At 40.6% G+C, this 15,304-nt stretch overlaps 1 protein-coding gene across 1 annotated transcript in view; it reads right to left on the reverse strand.

The window, feature by feature from the left end:
- Positions 1-12,159: 12,159 nt before the first annotated feature.
- HLF (HLF transcription factor, PAR bZIP family member) overlaps positions 12,160-15,304 on the reverse strand; it is a 76,007-nt gene continuing 72,862 nt past the window's right edge. Inside the window, exon 4 of the mRNA XM_044671819.1 lies at positions 12,160-12,375. Coding sequence (XP_044527754.1) covers positions 12,160-12,375 — 216 coding nt within the window. The remainder of the gene's footprint in view (positions 12,376-15,304) is intronic.

Here is a 15,304-nt window from a genome sequence, read left to right on the forward strand (position 1 = left end):
CAAAGCTTTAAAAAGACTTTCTTCACAGCTCTATGAAGTAGATAAAGCAAAGATTAATACCTCCATTTTGTAGATGAGGAGTGATAGGCAATTCCCTATTGTCATGGACAAAAGATATGCTTGCTCTCCCTCTCTTGGTCCACACTCGAAATTTTCCTACCTAAAAGAGGATTTGAGAATAGAGACCCCCCTCTATGCCACAAAGAAGCATCAGAGGAGGTGTTTGGTGTAGAACAGAAACCAAAACAGCTACTAAAAAGAATAAGTAATGTGTGATATTGGCAAATGGGAATGGATGTGTGGATTTTTTCCCTTAATTATTCTCTTTTTGTTGTTTGTTTCATTAAAATTCCTAAGTAACTCCCTCTTTTCTTTCCTCCCTCTCCTATACTAGAGAAGGCATCGTTTGATTGAAAAATAGATATATAAATAAAACTAAGCCTTGTTTATTTCTATTTACCAATTCTTTCTCTGGAGGTAGACACATATACACGTATACAAGTCATTCTTCAAGCAATATTTCTGTTGTTGTATATAACGTTCTTTTGGTCTTGCTTGTTTCACTGTTCATAATTTTATGTAGGTTTGTCCATGTTTTTAAAAATTAACCTTTTCACCATTTCTTATGGTGCAGCAGTATGGAGTGATTTTAAATGAAAGAAACAGAATACAAGATAGTGCATAAGCAATGACTATAACTCTGAAAATATACTAGCATAGACCAGGAGAGAATTGGAAGGAACACACATACTGTTCACTTGGTTCTTTGAGGGCAGTATTTCCCAAATTCATAATATTTCTTCTCTGAGTCAATCTTTCATTCCTTTTAGATGCAGCTATGAAAATAATAATGTGAGGCACTATGATAGAATGGGTAGAGAGTTGGCCTCTGAGTCAGAAAGAACTCAGTTCAAGTCCTGACCTTGACACACACAAGTGTCAGATGCTTAGCTTATCAGCCTTCTAGGGAACTAATTCCCTAAGAATTAGCAAGTGCCAACCTGCTGTTGGAGGAGAGAACTAAGCCATGTGGGAGTTTCCTTTGCCAATAAAATTAATCTATTAAGACAATGGTCTAAGAAGTTCCAACATAATTTGAGAACAGAATTGGCAGAACACCGTGATTCTTCATATAGTTAACATATTCCAAATTCAATTTGGAAACATATGCTTGTATTTGGGACATACTTTCTGTGCTAATTTGGGCCATCCCTTAAATAGAATTGTGGTCATTACCTAAACGGTGTCTTAAAACCCACCAATAGCTTGTAGGTATTTACATAATGAGACTCTGTCTCTTCAAATAAACAATGAATTTACTGTAACACAGAACTCATCAATGCAATATTTACCGACTTTCTATTTTGAGGAAAGAGATGTGTGAGGCACTTCAAGGAGATATAAGGAGTTAACAGATAATAATTAATAGTTTGGGGCATTCCATTCCCCTTAAGTAGGGAAATCTTGTATATCTCTTCTCCCCCATTCAAAACCAGAAATATGGTGGCTTGAAGACCACCATACTTTGATTCTTTGAAGAATCCTTCTGAGTGGGAAGGAATCCATAGAAGAGTATAGATTAAAGCTCAAAGGGACCTGAGAGGCTATTTCATCCAACCCAGGAGGAAACTCAGGCCCAGATAGGTGAAATGACTTGTCCACAGTCATAGAAGTAATATGTCAAAGAGCTGGAAGTTCAACCCAGGAACCCTGACTCCAAATCCAGTGGCCATTCCATTGGACCAGCACTGCCATCTTCCACCATGGCCATACTCATTCAATATGTAAGTAAGTGTATATTGTGGAGTAGGCTCTACCCTCATCAATCTATCCTCTACACAACTATAAAAATAATTTTCTTTAACCCTTACTTTCTGTGTTAGTAACAACTTTAAGACTGAAGGGCAAGGATGGCTGAACAAATTGTGGTATCTCTTGGTGATGGAATAGTATTGTGCTTAAAGGAATAATGAACTGGAGGAATTCCATGTGAACTGAAATGACCTCCAGGAACTGATGCAGAGTGAAAGGAACAGAACCAGGAGAACATTGTACACAGAGACAGATACACTGTGGCACAAATGTAATGGACTTCTCTACTAGCAGCCATGCAAGGATCCAGGACAGTTTTGAGGAACTTATGAGAAAGAACACTATCTACATCCAGAGAAAGAACTATGGGAGCAGAAACACAGAAGAAAAACAACTACTTGATCACATGGTTTGATGGGTATATGATTAGGGATATTGTCTAAATGATCACCCTAGTGAAAATATCAATAATATGGAAATAGGTCTTGATCAATGACACATGTAAAACCCAGTGAAATTGTGCATTGGCTATGGGGGTGGGGGTGGGAAGAGGGGAGGTAAAGAACATGTATCATGTAACCATAGAAAAATTTTTCCTAATTAATCAATAAAATTAAATTTAAAAACAACAACAACAACAAAAGACTAAAGGGCAAGGGCTAAGCAAATGGGTAAGTGACTTGCCCAGGGTCACACAGCTAGAAAGTGCCTGAGGCTAGGTTTGAATCCAGGACCTCCTGACTCCAGGTCTGGGGCTCTTATCCACTGAGCCACCTGGTTGCCCCATTTGCCAAAATAAGTTTCCTAATGCACAACTATGATTAAAGGGACCCTGATGAACTCAAAAGCCTTGAATGGTTCCTTATTGCCTCTGGGATGGTATTGTATTTAGAAAGCTGATTGCAGAATCAGAAAAACTAAAAAGCGAGAACATGAAATTCAGTTGGGCAATATTTTTCAAATTCATAATTGTCTTCTGAATTGATCTTTCATGAGGAACATATTTATGAAGAGAACAGGGAGAGATGCTAAGGTGAACTGGAGAGGGAACTGATCTCATTTAGGAAAAATTGGGCTTAATATGTCATCTCTGACATATATAGACCCTAGGCAAGTCACTCATCTCAGGAGTGTAGGAAACTCTTTAAGTCTATGAGGTGTTAGGGCAGCCAGGTAGCACAATAGATAGAACACCAGGCCTGAAATGGGGAAGATGTGGATTCAAATGGGACCTCAGATGCTTCCTAGCTGTGTGACCCTGTACAAGTCACTTAACACCAATTGCGTGGCCCTTGTGTCTTAGAATTGATACTGAGGCAGAAGGTAAGGGTTTGGAGTTTTTTTTAAGACTATAATTTGAAAAAAAAAAGTTGCTAATATTTGTAGAGGGTGTTTTCCTCCTCTTGGAATTTCCATTACCAATGAAATTACAGGTCCAGTCCTTACTGTTATCCCTTTTTTCAACCTAGAATTGAAGTTCCTCTACCATCTGGCTCCCACCTGTCTTTTCAAGCTTATTTCACATTATGTTCCCTTCTGGGACTCACTGGATATTCCAGACAGACTGAATTGCTAATATCCCCCCCAATATTCCCTCTCCTGCCTCCATAAATTCATGCAAATTGCCTGGAATGAACTCCTTCCTCATCTCAACTTCTTCAGCTCTCTCTTCTTCTCTTATGGCACGGCTTATTCTCTTTTTCTTTCTCTTTTCTGTATCTCTTGGTTTTTCCTCTCTCTCTCCCCCTCTCTTCCAACTAAACTATTACAGTGTAATAATTACACCAAATCTGTCTCTATAAATATTGTATTTCCCCACCTCCATCCCATTGTCCAGCAGAGCAAGGCAATCTGTCAAACTGCCACTGTGGGTGCTGTAGCTCTTGCCTCCCCAGCAATCATATCTGAAGACCCCAAAGGGAAATTCTCATCATCAAATCCTTGGATTCATCAAGTGGTTTAGCATCAGAAATCAATATAAATTTATCAGTGGAAATATCACAGAAGATCCATTACTACCTGCCTTGCTGCTACACTCTAAGAAACACGAGACCTTTCCATCTGACTTGTGACTAAAAACTATTCTCTCCGGTAGAATGTGAGCTCCTTGAGGGAAATGACTCTTTTCTATTTAGATCCACCACACTTAGCCCAGTGCTTTGCATGGAGAAAATGCTTAATAAATGCTTTAATTTATTTGTTATTGTTAAACTATATATATTTATTAAATTCATTAATTTATTTGTCCATTCATTCAAACCTGGAAACTCCAATGAGCAAAGACCGAATTATCACACCCACTTTTCCCACCTTCCTTGCTTCTTTAGCTTTCAGGGATGGGCATTCGTGGTAGGATGCAGTTGATAAGATTTAGGCAAATCACCTGTGAAATGGATTTTAGAAAAGTTGAAGTTTTATTTCAAACTCCAATCTCTAGAATCTGAGTCCTGAGTTCAGAAAGGTGGATTGTTTCAGCTCCTCTTCTTTTTATACATTTTTCCCTTAGTAGGTCTATTATGCCTGTATGTCTATGTTTATGTATACACTTAAGGTGTGAAGGAGGGAGAGACAGAAGGAAGGAAATGAGGAGAGAGGGAAGGAAGAGAGGTGGGAGAGGGGAGTGAGGGAGAAACAGGGAGAGAAAGAGAAGTGAAGGAGAGGAAAGGAGAGACGAGACATAGGTAGACAAAGACAGAGTTAGAGGGAAAGAGGGAAAGGGAAGAGAGAAAAGGGAGAGAAAAGGGAAGAGACAAAGACAGACAGAAAGAGAGGGAAGGAGAGAGAAAAAGGGAGAGACAGAGACACAGAGAGAGAAAGAGAGATGGAGGGAAGGAAGGAGAGAAAGAGAGACAGAGAGAACAAGCAAGGCAGACAGAGGGAGAGAGAGGGAAAGAGGGAGGAAGAAAAAAGGAGAGACAGAGACAAAGACAGACAGAGGGAGGGAGGAAAAAAGAAAAGAAATGAAGGAGGGAAGCAGAGAAAGGCGAAAGAAAAAAGGAGAGACACACACAGAAAGACAAAGACAGACGGGAGAGAGGGAGGGAGGGAGGAGGCAGGGAGAGAAAGGGAGAGACATAGAGAGATAATGGCAGAGAGGGAAGGAGAAGAGGGAAATCGAAAGGCAGAGAGACAGGGAGAGGGAGCAAAATAGGGAGGGAGGAAAGTAAGGGAAGGAGAGAGGTGGGAGGAAGAGGGAGCTAGGCAAAGACAAAGATTGCACGAAATTATCTATATATTTTATCAAGAGATCATTTTCCAAGCTCAAAGGGACAATTTCCTGACTTCTTTCCTACAGCCCCTGGCTAAAACTTTATGGCCTCACAAAAAAAAAAAGAGAGGCTCTTCAGTCACAGTGCTTTTCAAGAGATGAAATGAATTTGCTGACAGAAGAGAAGGGAGTTTTCTATATGATCCTTCAGGGATCTGAGGTTTTCTTTCTTTTCTTTTTTAATGTGGAGGACAAAGACATTCAACTCCAGAGAGCAAGTGATAAGGCTACTCCCTGTGTGGGAGGTACAGGAAAGCAGAGGCTCCAGAGGAGACAGTGGTGCCTTGCAGGCAAGAACTCACCAGGGGACAACTAACTCCTACATTTTACACCAGCATTTAATAGCTTTCCAAAGAGAAAATGGCGCTTTTTTTCTTTGCCCAACCTCCAGAGAAAGGGATGAGTGCTAGGTTTGAATTCTGGCTTTGCCATTTATAACCCAGGTGAGCTGGGGCAAGTCCCATTCCCTGTCTAGGCCTCAGTGTCTTCATCAATAAAAATTAGGAAGTGGGACTAGCCGACCTATATCCAAGATATCTTTCAGCTTTAAAGCCTATGAAATTTGAGCAAATAATAGGCTCACTTTCATTCAACACTTTCTTCTCCAAACTATCATTTACAGCAGTGGTTCCCAAACGTTTTTGGCCTACCACCCCCTTTCTAGAAAAAAATATTACTTAGCCCCCTGGAAATTAATTTTTTTTTATTTTAATAGCAATTAATAGGAAAGATAAATGCACCTGTGGCCATCACTGCCTCCCTGGATTGCTGCAGCACCCACCAGGGGGCGGTAGCGCCCACTTTGGGAATCACTGATTTACAGTTTGGAGCAGTCCAAAGCAACCTGGGAAGAAGGTTATTTTCTGAGGGGGGGGGGGGAAGCTGGATTCTCAAATAACCTCAATTTTTAAAAAAAGCCTCAGTCTAAATTGGGAACTACCACCCAAATAGACGCTCAGACATCTAAATTGGGAACTACCACCCAAACAGATGCTCAGACACCTTACCTTCTGGAAGGATACCTAGCTTAGGGCCTACAGCAGCCATTCCCTGAGGTTAAGCCCACCTCCTTCCAAGAATATCTAGGCAAAACGCTTAAAGTTGTGTGGGAAGGAACAAAAGAGTCACAGAATTATAGACTTGGACCCAGAAAGGAGTTCAGGCTTCATTTAGTTCAATCCTCTCTCATTTTACAGATAAGGCAACTTAAGTGGAGAAATTATTAAATGAGAAGATTGAGAGGTCAAATCACAGAGGCACCTTTTTTTTTATCCCTTCCTTTCTGTCCTAATAACAACTCTAAGGCAGAAGAACTAGGCAAAGGCATTTAAGAGACTTGCCCAGAGTCACACAGCTAAGAAGTGTCTGAGGCCACATTTGCACCCAGGTTCTTTTGTCTCCAGACTTGATTCTATCTCTAGAGCCACCCAGCTGCCGCTGTCTTTCTACTAAGTCTATTTCCTTCTCACCTGAATCCTGTATTAACTGAAAAGTTGCACAAATGCCACCCAAAAAGCCAACCACCCTGGAAGGACTGTGTCTTGGGAAAGACCAACAGTAATATAATAACTGGGAATTTTCCCAGTTGGCTCTGTGTGGTAGCTGCGATCATTTGCTCTCTTGTCCTGATTAAAGATTTATTCTCATATAAATACTTTAGTAGTTATGATTTATTTTTCAGAGTGGCACCTGCTTCTACCAGAATACCTGAAGGCCAGGATGAATCGGGCTCTTCACGTGAGATTTTGCTCGATAATGCCTGCCTTCTTCAATGGTTTCCCAGTCTGTTAAGTGGGAAGACTCATTCCATATTTCCTTAAACCCCCTTCCTAATACAGGTCGAGTTAGCTGCCTTGGCAACAGAACCATTAGCTGAGGTAAGGCTCACTCTTTCCGTAGAAATTCTACACATCATCATGGAAAGGATGCTGAAAGACCATTCCATCCTTCTCCATCTTTAAGCACCATCCCACATTCTGCATTTTTCCTAAATCAATTCTAAACATCTCACAGGCCTTTGGGGGGAAGATCAGGGATCAAGAAAGGGACAAGACCTATAATAGCATCGATATAGAGGATTCTCAAGTTAAGAAATTCTCTCTGCCAACAGAGGCTGGCACTTTCTTTGAAATTTAGTCTTAGAACATTGCCTAGAGCGGGGTGGTATATGCTTAGTGGATTCAGAGCCAGGCCTAGAGTCTTAGGTACTTCCTAGCTGTGTGGCCCTGGGCAAATCACTTAACCCAAACTGCCTAGCCTTTACCACTCTTGTGCCTTGGAACCGACACACAATATTGATTCCAAGTTGGAAAGTAAGGTTTGTTTTAAAAAATAGTAATAATAATGATAAAAAGTTGCCTGGAATATAGTAGAGGTGTCAGGGTGGAACTAGAACCCATATCTTTCTGGGGCTGAGGCCAGTTTTCCACCTATATTTCACACTGCCTCTCATTTGGTGAAGAAAATGCTTAGAAAATCTCAAAGTTCTCTTTAAGTAGGAGCTATAATTATTATGAAAGTGCAAGAAGTGAGTTCTAATCCCTGGCAGACCAAAGTACAGATACATGGAGGAGAAGACAAATGTTCAAAGTTTATTAAACATTAAGAATTAACAGACAAAAGTTTGGGTTGAACAACATATATGATGCAATCCTGTATCATGACGCACAATTTTCAGCCGATTGCCTAGGTGAACGCAAGTTTGTTTGTTGTTGTTTTTTAAAACAGATACAATCTTGTGGTGTTCCCCAAAATTACAATGGTTGTTCACTGGATAAAGTTTGGTCTGGCGGTCTCAAACGAAAGGTCCCAGCGTCCTTAAGTATCACAAAAGAAGAAATTTAAAAGAACAAAAGGGCACTCATCTTACCAGTCAAATATAAGCCACCAAGCCTACAGCAAGACTTGTTTCTGTTGACTTTCAATTCACTCCCAGTTGCAAAGAGAAGAACTTAGCAGGGACCTCAAGCCTTATGGAAATGTAGGAGTGGAAAATTCATAGTAGAGAGGCAGTAAGATTCAAGGAAGAGAGTGAGGACCACCCAAGAACTGGCCAACTTAACCTGGACTCAGTCCTGCTGTCACCCAATTGAAGTCCTGGGTCTCTGATGCCGAGTTCTCCCTGGGGAGCAGGGAGCACCTCTTGTGGTACTGCTCTAATAAGCAATAATGTTGTCCCTCTTATAAATAAATATAAATAATATTTAAAGTACACTATAGTCTTGAAGGCAGAAGAATTTCCTCCACCAATGCAGATTTTAATCCATTCAAACCCTGGATGACTGATGAGATCCCCTGTATAAGTTCTTACTTGAGGGAATGCCTATTATTCTGCCTTGCTAGCTCCATTCATAGTCAATCTATCTCGATCTGCTCAAATGTGAATTTATTTCACATGGGCCAAAAGAAGCCACAGAAATAGAATGAAGAGTATTTACTTTTTGAAGGAATTTATTGTTGTCCATCAACATCCTTGGTCTGGCTGATGATAAACTTTTGAGACTTCCCTGCAAGTCTAGTCAAAATGAATTGTCAAATGCAGATGCCAGCAAGTTTCTAGTCTATAAACTCCTGTTTCAAGTTTCAACTCAATTCATTTGGAGGTGATGTGATCTTTGAAACCCATTTTTAATGGCAATTAATCCCTGGAAGGTGCTTCTAATGATGGATGGAAGTGACAGTGTGACTTTTATAATAGAACAATGTTCAATCAACATTATTCTAAGGGTGACTGGACTGAATTTCTCTGTCTTGTTTGCTCCAGATCTTACCAAGTCAAAGCATGAGATTACTTACACTTCAATGACCAGAACTATTAACCTTCCTGGCATGACTAGCTCAAGTGGGGGGCCGGTGGTGTAAACAGAGACAGAGCAGGTGAAGGGAAAAGATAGAGGGGGGAAGAGAAAGAAGAGAGAGGAGAGGGAGAAAGAAGAAGAAAGGAGAGAGACAGAGAAAGAGAAAAAGAGAGGAGAGAGAAGGGGGAAGAAAGAGATAGAGAAAGAAAGAGAGATGAGAGAAAAAGAGAAAGGGAAAGAGAGAGAGATAGAGAGAGAGAGAGAGAGAGAGAAAGAGAGAGAGAGAGAGAGAAAGAGAGAGTGCAACAGATATAAGGCACCTGTGCAGACTCAGAAGTATTTAACTTGTAAAGACGAGGTAGCTGCTTTAAACCTCTCCTGGCACACAACAGAAAGAATGTGGTGGGTTATTTTTTTTTCCTTTTCCACAGAAAACATCTGTGATGTTCATTCCTTACAAACAAGCCTATTCCAAGAAAGATCAATGTTGTTTGCTCAGCTGCCTTTTTATACTTTGATGAGTTAGGATGGTCCAAAATGCAATCCACCAACACTTTTCCACTTGCAAGATATAATTTCTGTCACTGACTTCACAACTGTTAATTATGGCTATTTAAATGTACCCATATCATTAGGAATATGTCAATTACCAATTCCACTGCAATTAACCATTGCCTCCAAAAAAAATCCAAGTTCATAATCATTTTGAGTTTGAACTGATATCCTATCTCATTCTACTCCACCTTTGGGAAGCCAACTTTTCAATGCTAGCTGACATGGATTTCCACTCTACTCCCTTACCCATCTCCCTCCGTGAGTTGTTGTTAGGGGACAGAGTTAATGCCAGTAGTAGGCTAAGAACCTAGCCAGTTTATCAGTTTTGCCACATTCACAAAGATGCTACTACACAGACATTACTAAAGGACTGAGAGTGAGGACTAGGGACTCTGGAGGCAGGAAATTAGAAAATCTCATTGAATAAAAGAAATATTTAATCTAAAACAAAATGCTCCATCTTTTTTTTTTTAAGTAACATTGCAGTCTGTTGACATAATATACTCCAGTGAAACAAGGAACAATCTTTTTTAAAAGGAGAAACATCTAGCAAATTACGGACCAAACACTTAGCACCAATATTCACCCCACATTTCAACACCGTATTTGAGACACGTGTCTGCAAAAGGGAGAATGGGGCTGTTCCAAAGACTTGCAGCAGGAAACCCATCCCGGCAATATGTCATTCTAGAGTGAACATGAAAATTTTGTGGCAGATGCTTTTCCTAAAAAATACTGTTATCGTTCAATAAATATTTGACTAAAATCCATTTTGTGCTTCTGGGTGATTTTGACTGACTTACTTTTTAAGTCCTAAAAGAAAATACGAAAGTTCCTTATGTGTTTATAAGCATGAAGCATTGTGGCAAGTCTCAGTACTGTCATAAAATTTTCATTTACAGCAGAAAACATGCTGATGTGTCAGTGATTGGCTTGAAATAGTAAAGATTTCAAAAACCCCAAAGCATTCCTTCTCTGTACAATAATGGTGAATATATATATATATATCTTTGCTATATAATTTTAAAACATGGAATAAATTTTTTTTCCTTTTCTCTTTGCTATATATAATATATGTCTTTCAAAATACATGGTCAGTATTTGTATTTGAAAAATACTGTACAAAAAAAAAACCTTCCTATAATTACTCTGTATAAACATTAAACAATTTTTTTAATAATTTCTCCTTTTGGTCTAGAGTAAACATTCAAATCGATTGGATTAACCACAGTTTATGACAACATCATCCCCTTCTGAGATACACCAGTGTCTTTACATTCATTTTTTTTTCAGAAGTCCACTTTATAACAGAACTTAACATCCAAAAGCAAACAGCAATAAAGCAATAAAGGAAATTCCAGAATCATTATTATTTCACGAATAATTTCAAGACGACACCAGGGTAGAGAAGAAAAAAGGAGCAGGGCTTAAAAAACACCTAATTTACTAACTTAATTAAAATCATTTTTAGAAACAGCAAGAGTTTTCACAAAAAATATATATGTATATATATTTTACAAAAGTGGAAAAAAAAATCTGAAACCAGTGAACTATGTTCTGGATATATGTCATCTTCAAACTAGAACAAGGGGAGAAAAATGCCAAAAGAAATTTGGGGCGGGGGCAGGGTGCAACACAATTAAACTCCTTTTGGTGTCAAAAGCTGATGAGAGCGAGACTTGTTATTTGGCTCTGGTTATCAATGTATAGCCCATCTTCTGGTAGACCCAGCATCTTCCTCTGACTCTCCTATCTGGGGATGTTCTGGGCATGCTCAAAATGCGTCACTTTCCTTTTTTTTTTTCCTTTTTTTTTTTTTAAAGACAATGAAACTCTCAGGTAGGGAATGATCCTACGTCCACTAGTAAGACTCAGGCAGCATGCTCTAGCATACAACAGGGTTATTGCTTTAGGTACAGACAGTGCAAAAAACACTCTGTGTTGCCCTAGTAATGGTGCTCTTACATAGCTGGGGCTTGGAGACTGGAAAGGAAACTTAGCAGAGAGGGATAAGTAAATACGGGGGCCCTAATGAGTCTAAACAACACTTGAGATTTGTAGACAAGTATCACCAGAATTTAAAAAAGATGAGGAAAGCAATCTCTAAATTAATATTTCTGCAGTGTAGCACTAAGTTATTCTGTGCACCTTATTAGCATGTTAACGTTTGATTAAACATAAACAATAGCTTGTACTCTTAAAAACTGAGATCTACTTTTTTTTTTTTTTAAACTGGGATCATTCTGTCTAAATCCAAGGAAAAGAGTCAAAAGAGTAATAAAGGACTTAAGCAGCACTGACTGGGGGTGGGGTGGGCTGAGAGGGTCAGGATGCAGGAGACAAAGGAGAGAGAGAATAGCCACCATCGTTCTCAATAGTCCAAGTAAAAATGTGGCACTTAAAAAAAAACAAAAAAACTAAATGAAAAGTCAGAGGTGAGGGGAGAGGGGGATAAGGAAGGTGTTTCATAAAAATGGAAAATGCACCTGTACTCATTCTCCCACCTCGGTGCATACGATGTATGTGCCCGTGAGTGCACACAGACACGCACACATCACACACACACAAATACGCACACGCACACGCACACGCACACGCACACACAAGTCAGTTTTTGTCGATGCTTCTAGTAAAGTGCTGACGACAGCAAGGTTGGTTTGGATGTGATGTTATCAAACAGGAAACTCTGTCCATCTATTCAAATGCCAACCCGTAAAAAATGCCATCCTACAGGGGGCCGTGCCTGGCCTCATACTTGGCAAGTATGTTCTTGCATTTACCCAACTCCTTCCGCAAGTCAGCCACCTCCTGGCGGAGGGCCGAGTTCTCTTTCTCCAGGAATGATGCCCGGATGGCAATCTGATTCTCCTTCAGCCTCCGGGCGTCTCGGGAGCGCTTGGCAGCCATGTTGTTCTTTCTACGCCTTGCCCAGTATTTGTCATCCTGCTCATTAGTTGCAGAAAGAAAAGAAACAAGATATTAGATTTCAGCAAAACTCCAGGACGCCCAGACACTGCACTAAGGACAGGCTGGTCATTCTTCTTGGACTCCCTGCTGCATACTGTCGGGGGCTTCTAGGCCCTCGGCCGTTCTCTGGTCCCTCCCTGACGCTGAGCTCGAAAGAGGAATTTGTGAGCCCCGGGAAGTACAACTGGGAGCAAAGGGCCAAAGGGTGCCCTCTGGTGGAAGGGCGAGGGAGGCCTGGGAGGGGGCATTGACTGCAGTCTATCACAAGTCCTGTCGGTGCCCTCAGGCAAAACACCAATGTATGCCACTCTGGTAATGGCTCTGCCCTGACCTGGCAGAGAAGAAAAAGGCTTTCTTCCTGTCTTGTGTCTCCCTCCTGGAAGATTATTGTTCCTTCTTCAGACTCATGGAAGGCCTGGGCAGTCACCCATCAGGAGAAGCAAGAAAAAGTTTGTCACGCAGATTTTTTTTTTTTAATATACCAGACCTGTGATTTTGTTGATGTGAGGAACTCTCCAGAGAAAAACGTCCTCTACGAATGCAGCAACCTTTCTTTTAATTTTTAATTAATTATTTTTTCTGGGTTATACACGTATTATCATGCAAAACATATTTCTATATTATTTGTAAGCAAATAATCTTATAAAACCATAACCCCAAATCATATATCCAGATAAACAGGTGATACATCATATACTTCCATTTGCATTTCTACTCCAACGGTTCTTTCTCTGAAGGTGGAAAGCATTCTTTGTCCCAAGTCCCCCAGAATTGTCCTGGATTGCTGATAGTAGCAACGTCTATCACATTTATCAGCAACCTTTATAAATAACTTATAACCTCAGAGGCTTAAAGGGGTTAAAAGACTTGCCCAGGATCACCAGTATGTCTCTGTCTATCTCTCTGTCTGTATCTCTCTCTCTCTCTCACACACACACACACACACATATGTAAGTCAGCTTTTATTGACGCTTCTGGTAAAATGCTGATGACATTCTTTATGTATATATGCATGAATGAATATATATGCATGCATTATTGGTATGTAGTCCTAATTCTATATATAATTTCTGACTCTGTGCGAATCTGTGTGTGTATATTTCTAACTCTACATTCAGTATAGCATTAAATATCACTGACAAATTACAAAAGTGAATTATTTTCTTTTCTCATGGATAATCAGGAATTGACAATATAATCTCTCCACTAGGGAACTCACAGATGTACACTATTATTGCACGTTTCTGTGAGATATAGGAGGGGCCAAGGAATATTTAAGGAATGGGGTAGGGACAACTGGGTGAATTGAGAGCCAGGCTCAGAGACGGGAGATCCTGGGTTCAAATCTGACCTCAGACACTTCCCAGGTGTGTGACCCTAGGCAAGTCACTTGACCCCCCACTGCCTAGCCCTTACCACTCTTCTGCCTTGGACCCAATACACAGTATTGATTCTAAGTTGGAAGGTAAGGGTTTAAAAACAAATAAAATAAAAATAATGGAATAGCACACTAGAACTTTAAAAATAATTTTTTAATTTAAAAAAAAGGAATAGGGTAAACTGAGTCCCAACACACACATAAGATTCTGTATGTTCCTGACAGCCCTTTCTTATAGACATTATTTAAGCTGGTTGATACTTAGATCCTCAGTGGTGGATGATAGGAAAGCAATCCTACTTTCCATCAAACAAAAATAAAAGAAAATCCTCTTAGGAAAACACTCCCCACCTAGATCTTGCTTTAGAACTCTCCATGTAGGTCCCCCCTCTTCTCAAAATCAGCTTTAGGCAATTCATTTATGAAGCCACCTGAGCCCCATCCCTCTTTATTTTAACGAATTGCAACAACAAATCTCTTAATCCCAGACTGAAAGGGGCAAAGCTGATGTCTGCAGTCACATGCCATCCAGGAAGCCCTGAGGGACCTAATCTGCTTATTCTCCCCTGGAACCCTAAGGGGTCATGGTGGATGCATGTGATTATGTCAGAGGGGCCCAAATTATCCCCTAGGCCTGCTCCCAGTACTTTGAGATCTGTTTTTCATGCCCAAAACCTTGGAGGGAAATGGAATTATTATTGAGGAGCTGGCACACTATAAAAACCACTACTGGAGTAGCTGGTAGCAGACTAGAGGGCTGGCCTGAAGTCAGGAAGACCCTTACCAGCTGGGGAACTCCGAGCACGTAAAGTTAGCCTCTGTTTGTCTCAGTTTCCTCAACTATAAAATGGGGACAATAATAGCAACTGCCTCACAAGGTTGCTGTGGGCATCCAATGAGATTATTTTTGTAATTAAATCTTAGCACAGTGCCTGGCAAATAGTAGGTGCTTGCTAAATGCTTATTTCTTTCGTACTGGTCCCTATCGAGACACCCCTTCTGCATGCTCCATAGGAGCACTCCTGCCCATCATCCCCGGGTGTCATCACCATGAAGATGCTCACAAAGAAAGGGGAGCTAAAACTTCCCTGCGGTGGTCGTGCAGCCCAGGAAGAAGATGAAGGAAAAGGGGGCAGGTCAGGAACGTCTGCAGCCTCCATCCCAGGCCCACGACAGAGAGGGACAGCTGTCACAGATTTCTTTCTTCTCTGCCCACCTCCCTGTCTCGAGCTCCTTAATGAGTCTGCACATTCTATCCTCCACCCCCAGCAAATCTCTGTGGCTCAGGCGTCCTCACACCAGCCCTGCCTTCTCCCAAAATGCTGCAACGCTCCAAAATTACCTCCGTGCCTCCCACCCTCGAGTCGAAGTACCGGTACCCTTCTCTGCCTTAGACTACTTTAATCAGCTTGCTTTCTGAACCAAGAGAACTGACTGAATGCTCTGTAGCTTCTTAACTTTCTCAATAGTCTTTCCTCATTAATCCTCTTAGTTTTCTAATTGGTAGAAATTCAACAGCCTTATATT

This window comes from Gracilinanus agilis, chromosome 4 (assembly GCF_016433145.1).
Source record: "Gracilinanus agilis isolate LMUSP501 chromosome 4, AgileGrace, whole genome shotgun sequence".
Classification (NCBI taxonomy): Eukaryota; Metazoa; Chordata; class Mammalia; order Didelphimorphia; family Didelphidae; genus Gracilinanus; species Gracilinanus agilis.